The sequence below is a fragment of the Zalophus californianus genome, chromosome Y, assembly GCF_009762305.2.
Source record: "Zalophus californianus isolate mZalCal1 chromosome Y, mZalCal1.pri.v2, whole genome shotgun sequence".
In the NCBI taxonomy this organism is placed as follows: domain Eukaryota; kingdom Metazoa; phylum Chordata; class Mammalia; order Carnivora; family Otariidae; genus Zalophus; species Zalophus californianus.
Genome location: NC_045613.1, coordinates 2299516 through 2325631, shown reverse-complemented (window position 1 = coordinate 2325631; position 26116 = coordinate 2299516). Strand labels below are relative to the sequence as shown.

The following is a 26116-nucleotide window of genomic DNA, read 5'->3' as shown; positions in this document are numbered from 1 at the left end:
GGAGCGATGTGGAAAATCCTGTGAGCAGTCTGTAGAGGGACACACACTGACAGGGCTTCTGAAGGTGCTGGCCTGCAGTCAGAGCAATGGTGCTGCTCAGGGAGACAAAGGGAGTGTTTGGGCACTTGAGGGAGATAAGAAGTTATGGCAGTCTGGGCATGGTGTGCATATACTGAAGATGGAACAGGTAGACTTTCCCATCCAAGAGCTCAATGGTGGCTCAAACTGGGTAGTTAGTAAGTGGCAACTACCAACACCCCTGGACGTACATGCCTGCCTTATGGTCAACACACACCAATGTGAGTCTATCCTCAACAAATTGCTGGAAACTGACACGTGAGACTGAGTCTTGGAAAGGAGAGCCACATTTAAGGACTGGGACAAGGAAGAGGCGACAGCAAAGGATACAAAGTAATGATCCGATAACACGACCCATAGTGACACAGATGTACAGACAACAGAAGTTGCAATAAGAACAGCCCAACAGAATCAGAGCTGCCTGGGCGCTTGATCACACGCCCTTTGCTGACTGGTACTGGAGAAATTATCAATGATCCCACATTAAAGAACATCTTCCAAAGCTGTATATAGACATTGTATACCTTCTCCACATCAATCCTCTCTGCCTTTTATATGGATTTCTGAGTATATAGGACTAATAAGGAAGGGTTTGAAGTTTCTGGAAGCATGCTAAGCAGAGTCATAACTTATGCTTCATAAGAAGAAAAGACTTCTCATTATCTGATTCCTCTTCAATTTTCACAGTAAGTGGGGCTACTAGCTTTATCACCCATATCACATTAAAAACTGTTCCCAAAGCGATAAAGAGCACTCACAGAAGAGTTGCTCATGAAAGTGTGTGCCAGTCTTAATTTTTGAGTGTATTTTAGAACTAATTAAGAGAGTCCTTATGTTAAACACCATTTAATAAAGTTTTAAAAAGTACGTGATATTTTTTTCAACACATATAATTTGGTTAAGTAAAAGAATAAATTATATGGATAAATACCTAATTGTTATTGTCTATAAGCACTAGGTAGATATTAGTAATCTTTCAGAGACGAAAGCACCAACTTTCCTGGACCTTTTCCTGAAGCGATGATGCAGCATCTACTTCCTTTATGCCACATAAAGCAACTACATAAGAAGGTTGAACTCAAAGAATCTGAATTCCTCCTTTAGAAAGTACACAGACACACACTACACACACTCACCTGCAAAGTGAATTTGGCAAGCATATGCCGGTTTTTAAGACTACACATACAACAAGGTATGTATTTTCTGCCTGTTTTATTTTCCCCATAGAACAAAATTCAAAAGCCCTGGAGAAGATAATCTAGGACATTGGAAAGAGGACACTGAAAATAGGCTCACCAGCCATCCAGACTTGCTTGGGACTAGGGAGTTCTTTGAGACACAGGACTCACAGTGCTAGTTTGAGAAAAGTCCTAGTCAATTTACGATGACTTAGTTACCATAAATGAAGAGGAACATTCCAGGAGGTCAAGAGATCTATTTTTCAGTTCTAGCTGGCATTGGCTGGGAACAACAACTCACAAATTCTACTATCCTCTGTTGTCAAGCTACCTGCTGTTTTAATTGTACTTCTTGCTGTTTCATTTCTTCATATTTGTACCTTGATTCTGTTGCTTCTTTTAAGAACTAGGAAACAGAAACATTCTGGCAAAATACTAATAGCAATTACACATGTGGCTGAAACGTCAAATAACCAGATACTTAGGTTTAGTGTTCCCTCTCATTATTTTCACAAGAATCACAGGTCAAGCATCCTATTATATCAGTTGCCAAGTATTTCTATCTTTGATCTGCACCACCTGCTAATACTTTGGAATGTGGGAAGCATCTTTAAACTGCTTAAGGAGAAAAAGTACCCTGGAGGCATAATAGGGTTTATAAAACTCAGGGTTAAAATTGTCATGTTTAGGTGAACGAAATCAGGCAACTACACTTAGAAGCACAAAACAGGACTGGAAACCTTGGCATTATCTAGGTGGTTTAGAAAGCCTTTCCACTCCAAGAGAGACGTAAGATGAGGCAGGTAGAAAGGGAACACACAGAGCAAAGCAGTGAAAACAGGTATCAGTTTCTGCTTACATTTAAAAAAATAAAAGTGGGGAAGAGGAGAGTCTAGTTTTGTACCCGGGTTTTTAAGAAAATTATATAGTAAAAAGTTGTAGAGTAAGCAGTTGTGAAATCCAGTCTTTGAATTTCAGAAGTAAAATGTCACATATATTACAAATAAGGTTTGTAAACCAACCAGAAAGTATAATACATGTAATGTATGTATGTACACGTTTATGTATACATACGTGTACACACACACACACACACACACATACACACTCTCTTTATACTCCAGGTTGGAAATGGCAACAGTTCCTTCAGAGGTACACCAGGTATCACTATTGCACTGCACTAAAGGTGTCCATGCTTTGGAAAATCCATCTTTCCAAACTCAGACTTAGTATGTGTTGTTCACATCCTGAGGAAGATTCAGGAACTAAGCATTTCATATCATCATTACCTCAGCATCTAGGGTACTTGAATGAAATGTGAAATGCTTGATGAAATAGTCCACAATTTATCTAAGCTAACTTAAGCATATACAGTTTGACCTGTGTATGTTACATATGAGATTTCACCATGTTCACAATTTCCACAATTTATCTAAGCTAACTTAAGCATATACAGTTTGACCTGTGTATGTTACATATGAGATTTCACCATGTTCACAATTACTGACACACAAAATAATCTAAGTACATCCTCAGGGGAAAAATGCTGCATGATTAAGGAAATAGGGAATTCTGTTAAATTTTACCAGAAAATTATACCAGAGTTGTTAAACAACCAGCTTGCCTATTTCAAGTTACTCATTTAAGTACATTTAAGAGAAAATGTAACAGGCTATAGGAGACAATAAACTTGATCTGAAATGTAACTGTCTGTAGCTCTTAAGGCCTAATTTGCCAATACCTGCCACAACTGTTGTACCTGGTGACTGTTACCTAAAAATCAAGATAACATTCTACACATGAACAAAATCGCCAACTGCAGGTCTTTCGACTCACTTGGTCTAATTATTTCCAAGTCTATTTCTGTAAGAAAATTTAACCAGAAATAAAAAGCAGACTGTATTCTAAAATTTCTCAATCTTGACAGTAAAAAAACAAATTACATGCCCAGGTCTATGTAAAATATTGAATGAATTTAAGGATTTTAAATATTTTGTTTACAATTGTGCAATAATGTTTTTAGGAAACAGAACTTACAAACTCTCTCTCCCTTTGGCGTTATTCATCTGCTTCCTCTATGAGCTGTGTTGTTTGCTGAAGCCTGGCATCCACAAGCTGTTGCTGCAGTTCCTTATGTTTGAACACTTTATCAATATGCTACAGAAAATATAAAATTTCTCCCATCACTTAATGAAAAAGGCTATACATTGGTGAGGAGATACAACACAAGTTAACAATAATTTCCTTCCCTGTTCTTTCTGCTCATACCACCATAACTAATAACATTGGGTCTTTCTATCCTTGTGTTTGCAGAAGCATCTATTCATGTCACCTTGCAAACCACTCTGCAGCTGCAGAAATGATTCCCTCTGACTACTAAGCTGAGGCCATTCTTGTTGATGGGGTCTAACCCAATCAATGGCTTTGTAGTTCTTGTTTCTGCTTTACACTGAGAATTAGGCTCAAACTATCAAAACAAACAAACAAACAAACAAACAACAACAACCAAAAAACCCCAGACAGATAAGGAGATCAAACTACGGAACCCATTTATCACACACACAACTCTAGGATACTTTTTCTCCTCATTAAATTTCCCCAAATTTCTTAGAGTAGATAGTAGTAGCATGGTAAGTCGTAGGAATGGCCTGGGGTTGCATCATGGCTCAGTGTATGGCCTTGGACAAATTCTGCTCCTTGATGAATCTCAGCTCCTTTACTGTCCTATATGAAGGACAGCCACACATGTACCTTCTGACGTTATTGTAAAAATCAATACAATGCTTACCGTATTTAATGTGCTTGGTGCCTAACCACATTAGACACTTAGTAAGAGAAGAAGTCATTCCTATTTCCAAACTGGGTTGTTAAGTAGTATTTCTGTATAATAAAGTCATCAGAATATCCTTTACAGATGGAGAAACATTAAAAGTTTTTGTTCAATATTCCATGTGAGAGGAAGAAATGCTAGATAATAATGAGTCATCTAAGTTTTAAGGAGTGCACTAGATTTGTCTAAACAATTTGTAAATTGTTTAGATTATCAAATTATATTCTGACCTCATTTAAAAAAAGGGCAGACGAGAGAAAATTCTAAAACAAAAAGACTTACACGTAGTATGATTTGAACATACACTTTCAAAATGTGCCACACTAATAATGAAATAGGCTGTCATTTGTAACAACCACAGAATGAAGGAAAACTTTAAGAAAATGAGAACTTTATAAAATAAACGTAGTGAAAAGACAATCCACTCTGTAGGCCTGAAAAACAGTTTCTTCAATAAATACACTGCACGGAGAATGAACACAGAGATGGAAACCTGTATTTGAAAAAAGACTTGAGACACAACAACCAATGAAACGTATAAACCTTGTTTGGATCTGATTAAAACAATCTTAAAAAGGCGGTTGGGGAACAGAAAAAGGTGGGTAGTGACAAGGTAGTTGATTAAGTAATTATTATTAAATATTTTGGTGTGAAAATGGTATTGTGTTTCTGCTTCAAGAGAGTCTTGTCCTTTCAAGATATGTTCAAATAGTGCTGAGTGAAGTAATATGACATCTCGGATATGCTTAAACACAGATTTGCTGTTAAAAGATGAATGAACGAGAATAGTTAGGAAAATGCTCAAAATCCTAACTATGTTTTCAAAGGCTGTAAATAACTCCGTAAGTTAAAACAATCTAAAATTTGAAGTACAATTGGATAAAGGCCATAGAAATTGTTGCTGGATTTGTTTGGGGGCTCTTTTGGCGAATAAAATACACCATTTTAAAATTTACCATTTTAGCCATTTTTATTGGTCAGAATGTTTTTGAATTAGCAGTTTTAATCTGTTGTGTGAGGAGTTCAACACACCTAATGCCACATTTTACTACCCTTAAAGCATAGTAAAGGCAGAGGAATGTACCCTCTGGAAAACCCAAAGGCTCTCACCCTGTACACTTGAACTCAGAAAGTAACAAAATTTAATGAGCCTGTTATCACCAATTTCCTCTTAAGCTGGATGCCACGGAACTTCCAGACTAGTTTGTGTAAAATAACTGCACCTGTACAGCTATAGATCATTCCTGTAAACTTACTGTGTGTGACAACCGAGAAGATTGGGTGCTCTGTTAAAAGAAGCTTCTTTTTTTTTTTTTTCTCCCAAAAAGTATGGTAGGTAGAATGCAATGGTACTATACCTTGTATCATCATAGATATATGATGGATTACCATGGAAGTCTGAGTTATTGGATATCGGGGGGCCAAATATTTATTTACTGGTAGGTTGTGTATGAGAAAAACAATCTGTATGCTAAAACCACAATCTTCTACTATCGCATGGAAAACAAGCACCACTCAACATGTCTTGCAGAAAGTACCTCAAATCCAAATCCAAAGACCCCGGGGTCATCAGTGATGATCCCCAATTAGTCCTTCACAGTGTGCCTAATACTTTCCTAATGAATGCCCGACTACTACCCTGTGTACACAAGTTTTCAAATATTGTCCTGTGACAGTAGTCTTTAGTAATGAATGGTGAAAAGTTTTTCATAACAACAAGATGCTGTCTAAATAAACAAAACGTCTTTACCTCCTCTCTTAATGCATACTGTTCAACAAGTTTCTTCAGCTTCTCTCCCAGTTCAGTGTTTTCCTGGCAGAGCTTGGCATTGTGTATGTCATGTTGTCCCAGCTGTGCCTGGATTTCATCTAAAGTAAACTGGAAACGTGCAGTTGCTTCTTTACGATGTTCTTCCTCTTCTTGTGCCTGCTGCGTATTTTCTTCCTTATTATCCAAAATAATTTCTGTTACTGGTATGGTATAAAACTCATACATAAACTGCTCACGTTACTGCTATGTCAGTTCATGTAATCCTGCCCCAAGTATTGCTTCTCACCTCCTTCTCCTTATCTATGACCAGAAAACTTTCATTTAAAAACAAACATATTTCCTAAGTAGATAATCAGAGAGAAACAACTGCCCTGCTTACCAAATAAGTGTTTTGCTGACTGTGCAGACCTTACTGCCCAAAGCGCAAGTAAGAAGCTTCTCCACACAGTCATATTCTTCCTCATTATTTTCCCCACTATTCTCCTCACTGGTTTGGCAAAACATCATTCTATATCAGTCTGAAGAGAGATGTCCCATCTAGCAGCCTACTTTCTGAGTCACACTTTCCATTCCCTAAGGGTCAAGGGACACATGGAACCTTTATTTTAAAAGCTTATTCTCCCAGTGCTCATCACAACACGTGCCCTCCTTAACACCCAGCAATGGGTTTTGTACACAACTAATGAATCACTGAACACTACATCACAAAGTAATGATGTACTGTACGGCGGCTAAGTGAACATAATAAAAAAAAACAAAAAACAAAAAAAACCCTTACTCTCCATCCTTCATAGGATACAAGCACAAAAGAGCTTTACCTAAACAATGATCAGTCTAGTCAAAATGTTAATTTGAAATAAGGAGGGAAAAAAACCCACTTTCGTTAAATCCAAATTTAAGGCTTCTAAACGGGGGGGGGGGGCGGGGGGCAAGCCTCACACTACATAAGGATTCATTTCATGAGTCGTCCTATATTCCAGGGAGTGTGCTGTGACAGAGGTAATTAGAAATCCTACTTAATCAAAATCCTACTCCATTTGTACCTGCTTAGCTACTGTTAGCTAAAAGCAGACACGTTCCCTTTATAGAAGGCAGAGTCCTTCTAGAGTCTCTGTTCTTGTTCCTTCTTCCCTGGTTTGCACAAATTTTGATACCTGTTCCCTCTTCCTTTATGTATAAATATACATATTCTTTATGTATAAAATCATATGCATATATAATACACACATATAACCCTTTTCATATACAAATAATCAAATAATCTATAATCCTATATACAGGACATTAATTTATATATAGGACTACCTGGATTTATATATACTTTTTACATACACACAGGTACATAAAATCAGCCTAGGTATAAGTGCTATTCTGCAGTATTTAGCAACTGAATAGCTGAAGATTGGCAGAGAATACTCAGGCACCCTCACCAATCAGCATCCATAGTGCGGCTCGGCTCTGCAACCTGTTTTTCCTTCTTAAACTCATTCTGATTCAAGTCTGTACCTACCAGTCTCTTCATTTCAGCTAAGCATTTCATTTCTTATCTAAGAAGAGTGTGGTAATCAACTACGTTAATGGTCAGCAGAGTATCTGGCCACCTTGAGCTCCCTACTAAGCAGGAAGGCTATGGACGTAAACATCAATACCATCTCGGTTCCCTGTGATCAAGTATAAGATATACATACTACAGAGCTCTTCCTTGAAGCTGAAACCACGAGTTGGATAGACAGAGTCTCAGATTTATAGTGGACTCACATACAGCATTAACCCAGGCAAAAAAGAATAAACAAGTAAGCAAAGTAGTACGTCCTTGAGGACCCCACAAAGTCCTCTGCTCAGGAACCTAACCTATCAGAGAAAGTGTACCTAGGAATATGAACGGGCAGCCATTATTACAACCAAGTTCCAGTACAGCAAGTGAAGCAAGGATTTACTTCGAACACATACACAGTGTTTATAAAATCACCCTAACGATCTCCTGAAAAACAAAAAAGTCAACAAATTAACCTTTAATGTCCTGTTGTGACGCTGAAGTTCCCTGCAAAGAGACTCTAGCTTGTTCCTTGCCAAGACAGCCTTGCTGTGTTCACTCTGCAAGTGAACTTTCTCTTTCACGATCTGGGCTTGTTTCTTCTGCAGAATCTTCATTTGCTTCTGAGCATTCCTGCTCTCCTCCAGCTAAAATTAACAAGCACTCCATACGTTTACAAAGTAAAGTAAGAACCTCTGAGTTACAGTTGGCAAAATTGGGGAGGTACCATCATGGAATCTTTCTACTACTCTCTTATTCAGTTGAGACATAAAAAAGGTATGCAAATAATTTAGTGTATGAAGAAAATCAAACCTCAGTGTCTAATTTTTCATGAAAAACAAAGAGAGATCTTTTAGGAAAACTTCTTATGAACGCACACACCATCTGGGTTTGCTTTTCTACAAGAACATACAAAAACTACTTTATTGAAAAAATTAGCAGCTCTTTGTGAGTGAGAAGAAGGCAATTGTAGACAGAGCAAATTATAGGAGTCTTGCTGACACTTCAATAAAGCTTTCATGAAGAAAAAAATGTTGACAAATGTTGATTTATCAAACACTCCTAGAGGTGGGGCACCTGGGTGGCTCAGTTAGTTAAGCATCCGATTCGGTTTCAGCTCAGGTCTAATCTCATGGGTCATGGGATCCAGCCTTGTCTTGCTCAGTGCTCAGCAGGGAGTCTGCTTGAGATTCTCGCTCTCTCCCTCTGCCCCTCCCCCCACATGTTCAGGCAACTCGCTCGCACTCTCTCTCTCTCTCAAACAAATAAATCTTAAAAAAAAAAAAACACTCTTGGAGGCAACATGTTTACAGCTACTAAAAATACTTTCATTGAAATTCCTGCCAGGAAAGAATAGTTTTGCTTTTGAGTCCTACTATGGTCTATGATTACAGCACATTTACACTGGTAATTCATTAACAGACAGAATACAATGAACAAAACAGCAGTAGGGACAGCAGGAACAGTTACTTTAAATGTAAATAGACTAAATTCTCTAATCAAAAGACACAGAGTGGCTGAATGGATTTAAAAAAACAAGACAGACTAGCCATTTGCTGCCTAGAAGAGCCTCACTTCAACAATAAGAATGCACAGGACTGAAAATGAGGGGATGGAAAAAATTGTACATGCAAATGGAAACCAAAAGAGCTGGGGTAACTACACTTATTTCAGACAAAACAGATTTCAAAGCAAACTCCACTGAGACAAGAAGGAAGATCACCCAAACAGAAAATCAATCTATGGATTAAAAAAGGTTAGACCAAAAGGATATAACAAAACTGCACCAGAGACACCCCACCCAAAAGCAGAATACACATTCTTCTGAAGTGCACCTGCAACATTCTCCAGGAGAGGTCTTATGATAGGCCCCAAAGCCCATTTTGAGGACACTGAAATCGTATCATCCTTTTTCAAACAATATGGTACGGAACAGGAAATCAATATCAAGGAGGGGGGGGGGAAGGGGAAAATACACAAATGTGTGGAGATTAAACATCACATACTGAAAAACCAATGGATCAATGAAGAAATCAAAAGAAATTAAAAAAGATCTTCTGACAAATTAAAGTGGATAAACAACTTACCAAAATGGGACGCAGCAAAAACATTTCTAACAGTGATGTTCTTAGTAATAAATGCCTCCATCAAAACACAGAGCCCAAATGAAGAACCACCTAAATTTATACCTCAAGGAACTAAAAAACAAACAAACAAACAAAAAAGAATAAACAAAACCCAAAATTAGTAGAAGTAAGGAAATAGCACAGATCAGGTGGAATAAAAGCAATAGAGGCTAAAAAGGCAATAGAAAACCTCAGTGACTAAGCTGATTTAAAAATAATAATAATAAAATTGACAAATCTTTAGCCACAGTTACCAAGAAAACAACAGGACTCAAAATCAGAAACGAAGGAGGAGACATAAAAACAAATACCCCAGAAATACAAAGGATCATAAGAGATTATCACACACAATTATAGATCAACAAATTGGACGATCTAGAAGAAATTGATAAATTCCTAGATACAAATAACCTATGAGCAGAATCATGAAGATATAGAAAATACGAACACACAAATTACAAGTAAGGAGATTAACTCAGTAATCAACAACTTCCCCACAAACTAAGGTTTAGGACCCAAGGGCCTCACCAGGGAATTCTACCAAACTTTTAAGAATTAACACCCCACCTCAATCTCTTCCAAGAAAAAACTGAAGAGGAGGGAACACTTCTGATCTCATTTTCACGAGGCCAGCACTATGCTGACAGCAAAACCGGACAAGGACAAGACGGGAAAGTAAATTATAGGCCAGTATCCCTGAGCAGCATAGATGCAAAAACCTTCAACAATATATTAGCAAATCAAATTCAACAATACAGTAAAATGATCAGACACCACGATCAAGTGGGATTTATCCCAGGAATACAAGAATGGTTCCACATTCACAAATCAATCAATATGATATACTACAACAACAAAAAAATAAAGGACAAAAACCATAGGATCATCATAGTACATGCAGAAAAACCAACATCCATTTATGATAAAAACTCTTGATAAAGTGGGTTGGGAGGAAACACACCTCATCACAATAAAGGCCATATGTGATAAGCCCACACTTAACATCACAGTCCATGGTGAAAAGCCAAGGGGGCTCTGTGTGCCTCAGTAGGTTAAGCATCCAACTTCTGATTTTGGCTCAGGTCATGATCTTAGGGTCTTGAGATCAAACCCTGTGATGGGCTCTACCCTCAGCATAGAGTACTGGAGATCCTTTCTCTCCGTCTCCCTCTCCCCCTCTCTTCCCTGTCTCTATAAATAAATCAGTGCTTTCCTGATCTTTAAGATCAGGAAAAAGACAAAGATACCCACTCTCACCACTTTAATTCAACATAGTATCAGAAATCTTAGCCACGGGGTGCCTGAGTGGCTCAGTCGGTTAAGCGCCGGCCTTCCTCTCCGGTCCTGATCCTGGGGTCCTGGGATCGAGCCCTGTGTCAGGCAGGGAGCTTACTTCTCCCTTTACCTCTGCTACTTCCCCTGTTTGTGCTCCCTCACTCTCTGTCAAATAAATACATAAAATCTTAAAAAGAAAGAAAAGAAATCCTAGCCAAGCAATTCAACAAGAAAAAATAGTAATAAAATAATTCAAATTGGAAAGGAAAAAAGTGTCTCTAACTAATTGCAGATGACACGATATGTATGTAGAGAAAACCCTTACAACTCGACGAAAAAACTGTTAGAATGGATATATGAATCAGTAAAGTTAAAGAATATAAAATTAATATGCAGAGATCAGCTGTGTTTTTCTCTACACAGCAACAAAGGGAGTACCAGAAAGAGAAATTGGGAAAACAATCCCTTATAAGATTACACTAATAAAATACTTCAGAATAAATTTAACCAAGAGGATGAAAGACCTGTACTGAAAACTATAAGATATTGATGAAAAAAAAAAAAAAAAAGAGGAGTGCCTGGGTGGCTCAGTTGTTAAGCGTCTGCCTTCGGCTCAGGTCATGATCCCAGGGTCCTGGGATCTAGCCCCGCATCGGGTTCCCTGCTCAGTGGGAAGCCTGCTTCTCCCTCTCCCACTCCCCGCTGCATGTGTTCCCTCTCTCGCTTTGTCTCTCTCTGTCAAATAAATAAATAATAATAATAAATGAGTAATATACAAATAAATGTAAAGCAATTCCATGCTCATGGGTTGGAAGAATTATCATTCTAAGATGTTCATACTACCCCAGGCAATCTACTAATTCATGCAGTCTGTATCCAAACTGTAATGGCATTTTGCACAGAAACAGAACTGTCCTACATGAGGCTCAGAACCACAGAACCACCATGGTGATTAGTATGGACGTTTCTTGGAAAGTTAAAAATAGGAGTACCATATTCCACCTGTGAGTACTTTTGTGAAGGAAATGAAGGTACAAACTCAAACGTATATGTGCACCGAAGCTTTATTTACATTAGCCACACATAAAAACCACCTGTGTCGACTGACTGATGAATGGATAAAGAAGTCATACACTCACAGAAAGGGGAAGGGGCATATTATTCAGCTATAAAAATGGAATGGAATGCTGCCACTTGCAACAACATGGATGGGCCTTGAGGACATTATGCTAAGTGGTATTATGCTATGAAGTAAGTCAGGCAGAGAAAAATAAATACCTTGTGACCTGACTTATATGTGGATCCTAAAACAAAAACAAAAGAAATTCTGGTGGTGGCCAGAAGCAGGGTTGGTGGGGGAGCCAAGAATGGGTCAATGTGGTCAAAAGGTACAAACTTCCAGTTATAAGTAAGTCCTGAAGATGTAATGTATTATATTGTGACTGTAACTAACACTGCACTGTATATTGGAAAGTTGGCAAGGCAGAAGATCTTAAAAGTTCTCATCACAAGAAAAATAAAATTTGTAAATAATGTGTGTTGATGGACGTTAATTAGACTTATCGTGATCATTTTCGATCATATACAAATGTTAATCATTATGCTGTACAACTGAAACTAATAAATGTCGTGCCATTTATATCTCAATAAAAAATGTAAGTAAATAAATGGGCAAGCAAATGCATGAGCCTACTACACACTGTCCACAAGAGACTCACTTACCGTCCAAAATACACATAGGTAGAGTAAATAGGTAAGAAAAAGACATTACACACAAAGAGAACCAAAAGACAAATGGGGTGGCTATACTAGTGTCAGGATATTGTTAAGATGGCAACATTACCAAAGTGATCTACAGATTCAGTGAAATCCCTATCAAGTTTCCAATGGTGTGGGCTTTTTTGTTTTGTTTTGGTTTGGTTTTTGGTTTTTCACAAAAGTACAAAAATCCACCCTAAACATGTGGAATCTCAAGGGACAAGAATAGCCAAATACTGAAAAAGAACAGTTGAATATCTCACCACTTCCTGACTTTAAAACTTCTGCAAAGCTATACTAATCAAAATAGTGTGGACTGGAATAAAGGCAAACATGCAGATCAATGGAATAAACAGTACAGAAATAGTTTTTCAAGTACATGGTAAATGATTTTCAACGAGGCTGCCAAGACCATTCAATGGGGGAAAACCTGTGTCTTCAACAAAAGATGCTGGGGAAATAATATCCAAAAAGAATGAAATTAAAGTTTGCAGATGACATAGAAAATCGTAAAGACTCCAGCAAAAAAAACTACTATGGGTCATAAACTAATTCAGCAAAGTGGCAGGATACAACATTAATGCCCAGAAATAGGTAGTGTTCCTATGCACTAATAACAAAGTAGCAGAAAGAGAAATTAAAGAAACATACCATTTATAATTGTACCAAATAAATAAATTAATTCAACAACCCTATGAATAAAGTTAACACTGAGCTGAAACATCTATACTCTATAACAAACACTTATGGAATGAATTCAGGATGACACAAGCAAATGGTAAGATATTTCATGCTTGTGGATTTGAAGAATACTGTTAAAATCTCCACATTATCCAAAGCATTCCACACATTTAATGCAATCTGTATCAAAATGCCAACAGCATTTTTCACAAAACTAGAGCAAATGAAACTAAAATTTGTGTGGGACCACAAAAGACCCTGAATGGTCAAAGAAATACGGATAAAAATGAATGAAACTGGAGGTAAGATGTTACCGGACTTCAAGAAATAATGCAAACCTGTAGTATTCAAAACAGCATGGTACTGGCACAAAAACAGACACACAGATCAATGGAACAGAACAGAAAACCCTGAAAGGTACCCCAAGGTATATGGTCAACTGATCTTTGGCACGAGCCAAGAATATGCAATTGGAAAAAGACAGTCTCTTCAACAAATGTTTCGGGAAAAAATGGACAGCAAGGAGCCAAACAATGAAACTGCACCACTTTCTTACACCACACACAATAATAAACAGAAAACGAACTAAAGACCTAAACTTCAGACCCGAAATCATAAAACTCCTAGAGGAGAGCACAGGCAGTAATGTCTCTGACACCGATCGCAGCAATATTTTTCTCCATTATGTGTCCTATGGCAAAGGAAGCAAAAACAAAAACTACTGGGTCTATGCCAAAATAAAAGCTTCTGCACAGCAAGGGAAACAATCCACAAAACAGAGGACAACCTATTAAATGGAGAAGATATTTGCAAATGACATAACCGATAAGGGCCTAATAGCCAGAATATATAAAGAACTTAAACAACTCAGGGCGCCTGGGTGGCTCCATCGGTTAAGCGTCTGCCTTTGGCTCAGGTCGTGATCTCAGGGTCCTGGGATCGAGCCCCGCTTCGGACTCCCTGCTCTGTGGGGAGAGTGCTTCTCCCTCCCCCTCTGCACCTCCCCCCACTCCGCCCCTACTCTCTCTCTCTCTCACTGTCCTTCTCAAATAGATAAAATCTAAAAATTAATTAATTTAATTAAAAGAAATCAATAATGTTCAGGGAAGTGAAAATCAAATCCATCATAAGATTATCACCTCACACTGCCCAAATGGCTATAATAAAAAACACAAGGAACAACAGCTGTTGATGAGGATGTGGAGAAAAACCACCCTCCTGCAAACTGGTACAGCCTATTCTGGAAAAAGTATGGAGGTTCCACAAAAAAAATTAAAAAAAGAATTACCGTATGAGCTGGTAATTCAATGACAGTGTATTTACCCAATGAAAATGAAACATGAATTCGAAAAAATATGTGTCCCAAAGTTTACTGCCGCATTACTTAGATCAGCCAGGACTTGGAAGCAACCTAAGAAAAATGGGTAAGAAAAATGTGGTATAACTTGCAATGATATATTACGCAGCCATAGAAGAGGATGAGATCATGCCATCTGCACCAACATGGCAGGACTAGAGGGTGCAATGCTAATTGAAATGAGTCAGACTGAGAAAGGCAAATACCACACAATTCCACTCATAAGTGGAATCTAAGGGAAAAAATTAAAAAACAAGCAAAAAGCAGAACTAGACCTATTAGCACAGAGAACAAACTGATGGTTGCCAGAGGGGAGTGGGAAGATGGGCAAAATGGGTGAAGGGGAGTGGGAGATAACAGACTTCCGATTATGGAACGATTAAGTGTCAAGAGTAAAATGCACAGTTGTAATAGGGATGTAATGGGACAGATGGTAGTTCCACTTGTAGTGAGCATAGCATAATGTTTAAATTTGTCCAGTCACCATGTTGTATACCTGAAAGTAACGTTAACAACTATACTAAAAAAAAAAATGAAGAACCCTATTAAACAACAACAACAACAACAACCTAGAGACTGTATTCCAAATGTCTCCTAAAAGAGAAAATAATGGATCAAAGACTTACATGTAAGACCTAAAACTGTAAAATTCTTACCGGAAAACATAGGGAAAAGAATCCTTGCATTTGACAATGATTCCTGGACCTGATACCAAAGACATAGGCAAGAAAAGAAAAAGAAACAAACAAACAACTTAACTCCAACAAAATTAAAAACTGTTGTACATCAGAGGACACTATCCAGGAAGTGAAAAGGCAACTCACAGAACAGAAAAACAAATGTTATGTATAAGTTCCATATCATAAGAGATTAGTATTTGCACGATATAGACAGTTCCTAAAACATAAGAACAAAATAATAACCCAGTTATAAAATGGGCAGAAGACTTGCATAGACATTTCTCCGAAGAAGACATACACATTGCCTGTAAGCATATAAAAGATGCACAGTATTACCAGTCATTACAGAAATGCAAACAAAACTGCAGTGAGATACCCCTTCACACCCATTAGAATGGCTTTTAACAGACAAACAGAAAACAACAAATGTTGGCAAAGATGTGGAGAAAATGCAATCATTGAGCATTGCTGGCTGGCTATAGCCACCAGGGTATATGCAGAAGTACTATATAATCCGCAAATTCAACTTCTGGGTATGCACGTGATATAACTGAAAGCAGGTACATGAACAGATTATTTGTACACCCATATTCATAGAGGCGTTATTCAAAACAGCCAAAAGATATAAACAAAACAAATGTCCATCAAAGGATGAGTGGATAAACAAAATGTGGTATACACATGCAATGCAATATTATTCTGCTAGAAAGAAAGTTCTGATACATGCTACAACATGAATGAACTCTGAGACATGCTACATGATATAAAACAGTGTATATGTATGTACGTATACCACTTAAATGACACACCTCAAGTGGTCAAAAATCGTAGAGGTAGGAAGTAGAATTGTGGTTACTGGAGGCTGAGGGAGAGCAGGAGGAGGAGTTACCGTTTAGAGGTTTGGTTTGTTCCTAGCGATGGACAGTGGCGACTGTTCACAACAATATGAATTTACTTAATACCACTGAAATGCACTGCTTACCAGTGGTTAATATGGTACATTTAATGGTATGTATGTATATATATTAAAACACATTATTTTAAAAACACAGAAACAAGAGGCCAGGGCTGGAGTTTCATATGGGGCACCCATAGTGAGGAAGCACCAGGATTGAGAATAGGAGTCGGGGTATTGTGGACCACTGTGGGTCAGTGCAAAAGTCTTCAATGAGTGAGAGAGTTGGGTGACCAGAAAAGATGGTTCATGACAGTAACAAAAAGAGGGAGAGAGGAAAATAAATAAATAAATAAATAAAAACAGCACGAGAGCTAGATTTGTTTCAAACCTTTGGAAACACAGGTTTTGAAAAAAGAGGACAGAGGGGCGCCTGGGTGGCTCAGTCGTTAAAGCGTCTGCCTTCGGCTCAGGTCATGATCCCAGGGTCCTGGGATCGAGCCCCGCATCGGGCTCCCTGCTCCACAGGAAGCCTGCTTCTCCCTCTCCCGCTCCCACTGCTTGTGTTCCCTCTCTCACTGTGTCTCTCTGTCAAATAAATAAATAAAATCTTTAAAAAAAAGAAAAAAGAAGACAGAGAAACAGAAAGAAGTGCAAACGGTGCACCTCCTAGCCTCAAGATATTTGGGGGGGGAGGGGAGACCAAAAGGGAGTAAGGTCCTCAGGGGAAAAACAGCTTTCGGCAATACAAGTTGAGGTACTGATTTTAGATATGGCTATAAATTCTGGAGTTTGCATTTCATGTGGTACAGAGTAAGAATCAAAGACGACCATAGAAGTTTTGTCTGTTTCCTTTTTGGTGGAGGTCAGAGGGGAGAAGGAAAGACATCATCCATCCTCAAGACCTAATTCCCCTAGTCCTAGGCACCATGGCTTTCACTTACGGCCAGGAGGCAAGATTATTCTGGTAGTGTGGCTCAATGAGCAGGGCCTAGGAATTGGTTTCCCACAGACAGCCACTATCAGCAGCTATAGTTAATGGTATTTTTGTGCTATCACTTGGAAGGTCTCCTCTATTAGTTATTTCATTTATTGGAGGCCTCTCTATATTTTTCTTTTTCTTTTTTTTTAAGATTTTATTTATTTATTTGACAGAGAGATAGAGAGCACAAGTAGGCAGAGAGGCAGGCAGAGGGAGAGGGAGAAGCAGACTCCCTGCTGAGCAGGGAGCCTGACGTGGGGCTAGATCCCAGGACCCTGGGATCATGACCTGAGCCAAAGGCAGACGCTTAACTGACTGAGCCACCCAGGCATCCCTATTTTTTCTGGCTACGTCTAGCTGAAGATTTTGTCAGTTTTGTTAATCTTTTCAAAGAACCAGCTTAGTTTCGTTGATCTTTTCTACTGCTTTTTGGTCTCTTTATCATTCATTTCAACTGGGATCTTAATATTATTATCTTTATGTATTCCTTCCTTCTCCTAACTTCCTTTTCTAGTTCCTTGATATGTAAACTTAGGTTGTTTGTTTGAGATTTCTCATGTTGAGGTAGGCGCAAAGTGCTATGAACTTCCCTCTGAGAACTGGTTTTGCAGTTGCGTATACCACAATCCGGTATGATGTGATTTCCATCATCAATTGTCTCAACATTTTATTTATTTATTTATTTATTTATAAATATTTTATTTATTAATTTGACAGAGAGACAGACAGCGAGAGAGGGAACACAAGCAGGGGGAGTGGGAGGGGGAGAAGCAGGCCTCCCGCTGAGCAGGGAGCCAGGCGTGGGGCTCGATCCTGGGATCATGACCTGAGCTGAAGGCAGACGCTCAACGACTGAGCCACCCAGGTGCCCCTTGTCCCAACATTTAAAAAAATTTCCTTTAATTAATTAAATTCCTTTACTGATCCACTGGTTCAGCACGTGATTTAACCTCCACGCATTTGTGAATTTCCCACTTTAGTTCTCCTGACTGATTTCTCGTTGTATACCAACATATATATTGTGTTTGGAAAGGATGCTTGACATGGTTTCAATCTTGTTAAATGCACTAAGAAATCTTTTGTGGCCTGATGTGATCTATTCTGGAGAATGTTCCATGTGCATTTTAAATCAATGTATATTCGGTTGCTTTAGCATGGAATGTTCCATATATAGCTGTAAAGTCCATCTGCTCTAACGGTGCTGTTTTAAGGCCAATATTCGCTTACTGATTTTCTGTGTGGACGCTCTGTCCATTGATGTAAATAGAGTGTGAAAGCCCCTCACTGATACTATATTCCTATCTATTTCTTCCTTTAGGTCTCTTAGTGTTTGATTTGGGCTGTTCTAAGTTGCAGACGTAGATACTTAAAACCATTATATCCTCGTGTTGGACTGACTGATTTTTCATTACGAAATGCCCTTGTCTTGGTTTTTTATTTTAAAGGCTATTTTGTCCGATTTGACTATAGCTACCCCAACTCTCTTTTGGTTTTCATTTGCATGGAATGTCTTTTCCCTTCCCTTCACTTCTGGTCTGTGTGCATCCTTACATCTTATGTTATTCTCTTATACACGGCATATAGACAGCTCTTGTTTTGGGGTTTTTTTTGTGGTGGTTGTGGTTGCTGTTGTTTAATCCATTCAATCACTAGGTTTTTGATTAAATAATTTAGTCCACTTATATTTCAAGTAATTATTGATAGGTATGCACTTAGTGCCATTTTGTTAATTGTTTTCTGGCTATTTTGTAGCTACCGCTGTTCCTTTCTTCTTCTGTTACTCTCTTCCTCTGTGGTTTGATGAGTTTCTTAAGCGGTAGGCTTACATCCATTTCTCAATGTCTTCTGGGTATCTACCATAGATTTCTGTTTTTGGGTTACCAACAGGCTTGCGCATAACATCATACATATACGTGTATGTGCCAGACTATTTTAAGTTGATAGCAATGTAAGACTGAATATATTCTAAAGCTCTACATTTTAATTCTCTCTTTCTGCATTTTATGTTTTTACGTCACATTTTTCATCTTTTTATCATGTCTATCCTGTACTATATATCCATGTCCATGTCTATACTGTAGTTATTTTTACTACTTTTGTCTTTTAAACTTTATACTAGCTTTATAAGTGATTAACGCACTGCCTTTTATAGCCTTTAACCTCTACCTGGGCAATTTATACTTTCCTGTGTTTCTATTTTTTTATTTTTTTTAATTTCTTTTTTTTTATTCTTATTGATTTGAGAGAGAGAATGAGAGACAGAGAGCACGAGAGGGAAGAGGGTGAGAGGGAGAAGCAGACTGCCCGCTGAGCAGGGAGCCCGATGCGGGACTCGATCCGGGGACTCCAGGATCATGACCTGAGCCGAAGGCAGTCGCCTAACCAACTGAGCCACCCAGGCGCCCTGACTTTCCTGTGTTTTTATGGCTGTGTAGTACCCTTTCTTTTCAGCTTGAAGAAGTCCCTTTAACATTTCATGTAAAGCCAGTTTAGGCCTGACAAACTCCTTTAAGCTTCTGCTTATCTGGAAGATTCTTTACCTTTCCTTCAATTCTGAATAATAGCTTTCACCTGGTAGGTGTTCTCATTTAGTTAGAGGTTTTGTTTTTGTTTGTTTTGTTTCCTTTCAGAACTTTGAATATATTGTATTACTCCCTTCTGGCTTGCAAAGTTTCTCCTAAAAAATCTGCTGATAATCTAGTAGGGTTCCTATGTATATAAGGTGTTTGTTGTTGTTGTTGTTGTTGTTTGTTTTGTTTTCTCCTGCTGCTTTTAATAATCTCTGTCTTTAACTTTTAACATTTTAGGTACAATGTGTCCTGGTGTGGATGTGTTTGGGTCCATCTTCTTCGGAACTGTGCTTTCTGGATCTCAAGGTCTTTTTCCTTCCCCAGGTTAGGGAAGTTTTCACCTATTCTTTTTTAAATAAATTTTCTTTCTCTTTCTGCCTTTGTTCTCCATCTCAGAGTCCTATAATGCAAATGTTAATCCACTTGATGTTGTCCGGTTACGTCCCCTCAGCTATCTTCACCTTTTTTTATTCTTATTTTTCTTTTTGCTGCTCTGATTGTGTGAGCTCCACTGTTCTTGCTACAAAGTTCACCAACTCTTTCTTCTACCTCATCTAGTCTGCTATTGAACCCCTCTAATGTATTTTTCACTTCAGTTATCGTATTCCTTTTCTCTTTGGCTCTTTCTTGTGTTTTCTAAGGCTTTGTTAAAGTTCTCACTGTTTTCAACCATTCCTTTCCCGAGTTCAATGAGCATCTTCATGACCATCACTTTGAGCTCTTGATCAGGTAAATTACTTACTCTGTTTCATTATGGTTTTTTATCTTGCTCTTTCCTTTGGAACACATTCCTCTGTTTCTTCCTTTTTCTTGACTCTCTGTCCTGGTTTCTATGCAGCAGATGAAGCAGCCACCCCTCCTAGTCTTGAAGGAGTGCCTTCTGTGGGATGAACCGTGGAATTCAGCAATGCCTTACGTCTTGGTTGTCTGTCAAGCCTTCGTGAGTGTCCAGTGGCCTGTTTGTCCCTTCATGGACTCACAGCTGTTCAGTGTGCCAAGATATGTCAGTGTCCCAAAGTAGGCAGGTCTCAGAGATCACTGAGATTTGTGCTGACTGGAAGACAGGCCCAGATAACACATCTTAAAATACGCAAATATCTGGAGTTCTGTAGGACCAGAAGCATAAGCCAGCCTGTCTCCCAGAACAGGAGATCTGGAGGTATCCCCTGGGTGAAAGTCATAAAAATCAGAATTCCAGAGGAGCGAACAAGCTCCTTTCTGGGAGATAATCGTGAGCTGTAGTGAGGCAGAGGAAGAGAATAATCATGGCATACTCTGGCCTCTCTTCCAAGAGAGCAACTATATAGAAACCTGAAGCCTGCCTCTCGAGCTGATGTTTCAGGACAAGCAAACAGGCTTTTTTCACAGAGACTTGCTGGCATGGTTCAGTCGGCTGCCTGTGCAATGTCCTGTGGGTGGTTCTAGCCATGAACTATCTCTCTGATTGTTACAGCCCTATGGGATCCAGGAACACAAGACTTTGTGGCCACTGGACGAGGCATTCAAGGGGTGTCCTGTGGGCAGCAGACACGTATAAGAGCTGTTCTCTAAGAGAATCTGGTGCTCCAGAGTGGGAGAGGGAGAGCTCAAAGACAACACACAACTTCCAAGATCTCTGGAGATGTTTACAGTCTGCCTATCGAGGCATGTCTATTATAAGACAGACCCTCAGACTGCAGCTGTGATGATAAAGTTTCCCAGAAAGACTGAAGACATGTTTCAGTCGGCTACCTGTGTGGTGTCTGTGCAGGGCCCTGGGGGTGGTAATCAGCCAAGAACTGTCCCTGCTTGTTACAGTCCTGTGGGATCCAGCAAAACAACTTCCTCAGCCTCAAGAGCCAGACAACAAACTGTTGTCCCCTGGGAGGCAACCACAAAAACAAGCTTCCCCCTGGGAGTTGGGGAGCATGGCAGACGGAGAGCTCAAAGATGGCACCACCAAGGAAAAGGAAATAAAAGAATGGTTCCCATGGATTGTAGCAACACACAGGGAGAGGGCAAAGATGGCACCCACTAAAGGGGGGATTGGCGGGGGTCTAGAGTTAAGGGGGAAAAAAAGGCACTCATGGGCTTTAGCAAGGGATAGGAGAAGGACGGTATAAAAATGGTGCCTGCTATCACCGCAGTCCCTGAGGAGCATTCCAACACGCCCTTGTCCCTCAGGTCCACACTCTAAGATAATCAGATGAGTGTCTTGCACATTAAGTCTGGGTGTTTTTCAAACAGCGGCTTCTGTGTTGGGCCCTAGGGCAAGTGAGTCTAGGCACAAGTCCTTACAGAACAGTATCTCAGGTGACACTGCCCTTTGGGTCTTGTGAATAGAAACCCCACCAGTATTCAAAGCCTGATATTGTGGAGGTCTGTCTCTCAGTTGCAGATCTTCAAACTTGGGGTGTGTCATATGAGCTATGAACGCTTTGCTCCTCACAGACAATCCTCCGGATTGTTGGCAGCCATGCTGGGGATGGGATTTGTGTCTCGGTCTCTCCTATCCACTGTAATGTGGCCCTTTGCTTTTTACTCTGATACTGATGTTATACTCTCAAGATGGTCTCACTGTTATGTACCCTAACTCTACTACTCTACTTTTTTAGGAAATTAGTTTTTCAAGTAACAAAGTATTAGAACATTGTGTTTTTTTTTCAAAACAAAATATGCCTGCTGGTATTACTCACAAGAACTACTAATCTGAATGGGATCAAAGAGAGGCTACTCACTAGCAAAGTCTCTAATGTGTTGCTTGCTAAAACAAAAGCAGTAATTCTTACTTATCGTGTCCTCCTCCTAAGTGAAACCCCACTTGATTTCTGTTTCTCCAAGTCTAGTCCCTGGGCCAACAGCTTTGGCCATCAACTGGTAATTTGCTAGAATACGGTGTTTTAGCCATCTCCCCCATCCCTGCCTCAGACCTACTATAAAGTGAATGTTACATCTACCGAATCGGAATCTACAATCAAAATCCTCTGGTGATGTGTATGAGTTTGAGAAGGACTGCCCTAGCCCACTCTGCTTGCTAGTCAATTTGCTCTTTCTTCCCTAATCCTTTCATGCTGCCTGCTGATATATCACATCACCAGGTCAACTACCCAACCTTCCATTCTGCCACTTTCCTACGTGAGTTTCACTCCTTTCTCCATATTTCTTTTTCTACCTTTTCTCATTTGATTTTCATCATGTGAGTGTACCATTACAGACTGACTTCCCTACCCAATGGCAACAGCCCTTTCCTTTCCTGAGGCCAGCATTCCAACAACTCTGATTACGGCCATCTTTGTATCTGGACAGTTTCTAGGCCTTTTCATTGATGCTGAGTGGTTCCTGCATCTCACAATTTCAGAAAATGCCAGTGGGGTGTATGTGTACTACCTGAAGGAATAGTAACTACAATTGTTCCAGCTCTACACTTAGAGTCCATTATTCTCAAAACATCGTCTATTAGATGATATGATGCATACCTTCCAATCTAATATATACGATATAGCGCAGTTGATTTAATAACACATGTGAATGCATACAATTCACCAGAAATAATTCACATAAATATTTCACAAAACACAAGAATTTCAGCATTTACATCAGAACCAACGATTCTAAAAAATTCCCACAACTGTTCTTCAAAAGGTTTTATGACTTTCCCATTCTTCACTTTTAAAATGATGGCAGGGTTTCCATGTTGAGAGTTCTTTCATATCCCCCAAGAAAGGATTAATGCTACTTAAATTAACACAGACCATAGCTCAGAACAAACTCTTTTTAGGAGTCAATTTCTTTGGAACATGGGAAAAAAATACAATGCCTGGCATAGAGTGGGTGCTAAGGAAATATTTTCCTAAGAAACTGCTAGACTACTTCATGCAACTCACAACTTCATTCAAAATCCTTAAATCCTTCAAACTTAGTACTGCTTTCATGTCTAGAATTCCTCGATTTACACATGAAATTACTCCCTCACAATTGTCAGGTATATAAACATGCAATTAAAATGCTCGCTTAGAAGTGCTAGAACTGGGGCATGTAGGTGGCTCAGTCAGGTAAGCATCTGCCTTCAGCTCAAGTCATGATCCCAGGGTCCTGGGGTCGAGCCTCTCTTCAGGCTCCCTCTCCCTTGCCCCCGTCCCCACCACCATGCTTGCTTTCTGTCTCTCAAATAAATAAGATCTTAAAAAAGAAAGAAATGCTAAAACCGACCGAGTTTTACAAAATCTACCTTACATGTCAGAAAGCAATAAAATGTTGTATATATCACACCATAAAATGAGGCCATACAATCAACCTAAGCCTCAAGAAATTAGATTCTTCCCTTCAGAAAGGGGAACCCTCCTACACTGTTGGTGGGAATGCAAGCTGGTGCAACCACTATGGAAAACAGTATGGAGGTTCCTCAAACAGTTGAAATGAGAGCTACCATACGACCCAGCAATTGCACTACTGGGTATTTACCACAAAGATACAAATGTAGGGATCCGAAGGGGTACGTGCACCCCAATGTTTATAGCAGCCATGTCCACAATAGCCAAACTGCGGAAAGAGCCAAGATGTCCCTCAACAGATGAATGGATAAAGAAGATGTGGTATATATACACAATGGATTATTATGCAGCCATCAAAAGCAATGAGATCTTGCCATTTGCAATGACGTGGATGGAACTGGAAGGTGTTATGCTGAGTGAAATAAGTCAATCAGAGAAAGACATGTATCATATGACCTCACTGATATGAGGAATTCTTAATCTCAGGAAACAAACTGAGTGTTGCTGGAGCAGTGGGGGGTGGGAGGGATGGGGGTGGCTGGGTGATAGATATTGTGTAAGGTATGTGCTACGGTGAGTGGTGTGAATTGTGCAAGACTGTTGAATCACAGATCTGTACTTCTGAAAGAAATAATGCAACATATGTTAAGAAAAAAGTAAAAGAAGAAGATAGCAGGAGGAGAAGAAAGAAGGGGAGTAAGTCGGAGGGGGAGACGAACCATGAGAGACGATGGACTCTGAAAAACAAACTGAGGGTTCTAGAGGGGAGGAAGGTGGGGGGATGGGTTGGCCTGGTGATGGGTATTAAAGAGGGCACATTCGGCGTGGAGCACTGGGTGTTATGCACAAACAATGAATCATGGAACACTACATCAAAAACTAATGATGTAATGTATGGTGATTAACATAACAATAAAAAAATTTTAAAAAAATAACAACAATGAAAAGAGATTCTTCCCTTCAATTTTGTAGTGAAATACAACTTTACATTTAAAGCCATATCAAAATTCTATTTAAAACACACATTTTGCTATTATTTTACGTAGGTTTTGCACCCTTAATACTCACGAGATCAGCATATTTCTTACAGAGAGCTGCCAGCTTCTCCTCTGGAGTTGAAAGAGTGTTTAAGGCTTGCATCAATAATAACACTTCTTTTCCTGATGGTCAATAAAAGAAAAAAAAAGTACCAGAAGGAAAAAATGAATCCAATCTGTAAATTCTACATAAATGTGATATTCAAATATTCAGATTATGATGTAAGGCTGTTAATCAGCTATAGAGTCACCAGTAAATCAGTGAAACTATGAGGAAGAGCCCCCCCTGCCCCCCCATCAAATTTCTTCAGTTTACTAATGCCATTAGCAACTAGCTACTTGGCACTTAAGACAGTAAGCACACCACTTACTGAAAGTTTATAAACTCTTACTTATTCCATTGTATATATGGACCACATCTTCTTTATCCATTCATCTGTTGAAGGGCATCTCAGCTCTTTCCACAGTTTGGCTATTGCTGACATGCCTGCTATGAACATTGGGGTGCATATGGCCCTTCTTTTCACTACATCTGTGTCTTTGGGGTAAATACCCAGGAATGCAATTCCTGGGTCATAGGGTAGCTCTATTTTTAAATTTTTGAGGAACCTCCACACTGTTTTCCAAAGGGGCTGTACCAACTTCCATTCCCACCAACAGAAGAGGGTTCCCCTTTCTCCACAACCTCTCCAACATTTGTTGTTTCTTTCCCTGTCCATTTTTGCGATTCTAACTGGTGTGAGGTGGTATCTCAATGTGGTTTTGATTTGAATTTCCCTGATGGCTAATGACGATAAACATTTTTTTCATGTGTCCGTTAGCCACTTTTCTTCAGAGACGTGTCTTTTCCTATCTTCTGCCCATTTTCTGACTTGATTATTTGTCTTTTGGGTGCCGAGTTTGAGAAGTTCTTTATAGATCTTGGATACCAGCCCTCTATCTGTAGTGTCATTTGCAAATACCCAACTTTTACATCAACTTGGATGGGACTGGAGGAGATTATGCTAAGTGAAATAAGTCAAGCAGAGAAAGTCAATTATCATATGGTTTCACTTATTTGTGGAACATAAGAACAGCACGGAAGACATTAGGAGTAGGAAGGGAAAAATGAAGG

General features: G+C 39.2%; 1 protein-coding gene across 1 annotated transcript in view; it reads right to left on the bottom strand.

The window, feature by feature from the left end:
- Window positions 1-26116, bottom strand: part of LOC118356641 (gamma-taxilin-like) — a 49133-nt gene that overhangs the window by 5168 nt on the left and 17849 nt on the right. The window contains 5 exon segments of the mRNA XM_035725940.1: window positions 1588-1662; window positions 3294-3413; window positions 5837-6031; window positions 7868-8038; window positions 25034-25125. Coding sequence (XP_035581833.1) covers window positions 1588-1662; window positions 3294-3413; window positions 5837-6031; window positions 7868-8038; window positions 25034-25125 — 653 coding nt within the window.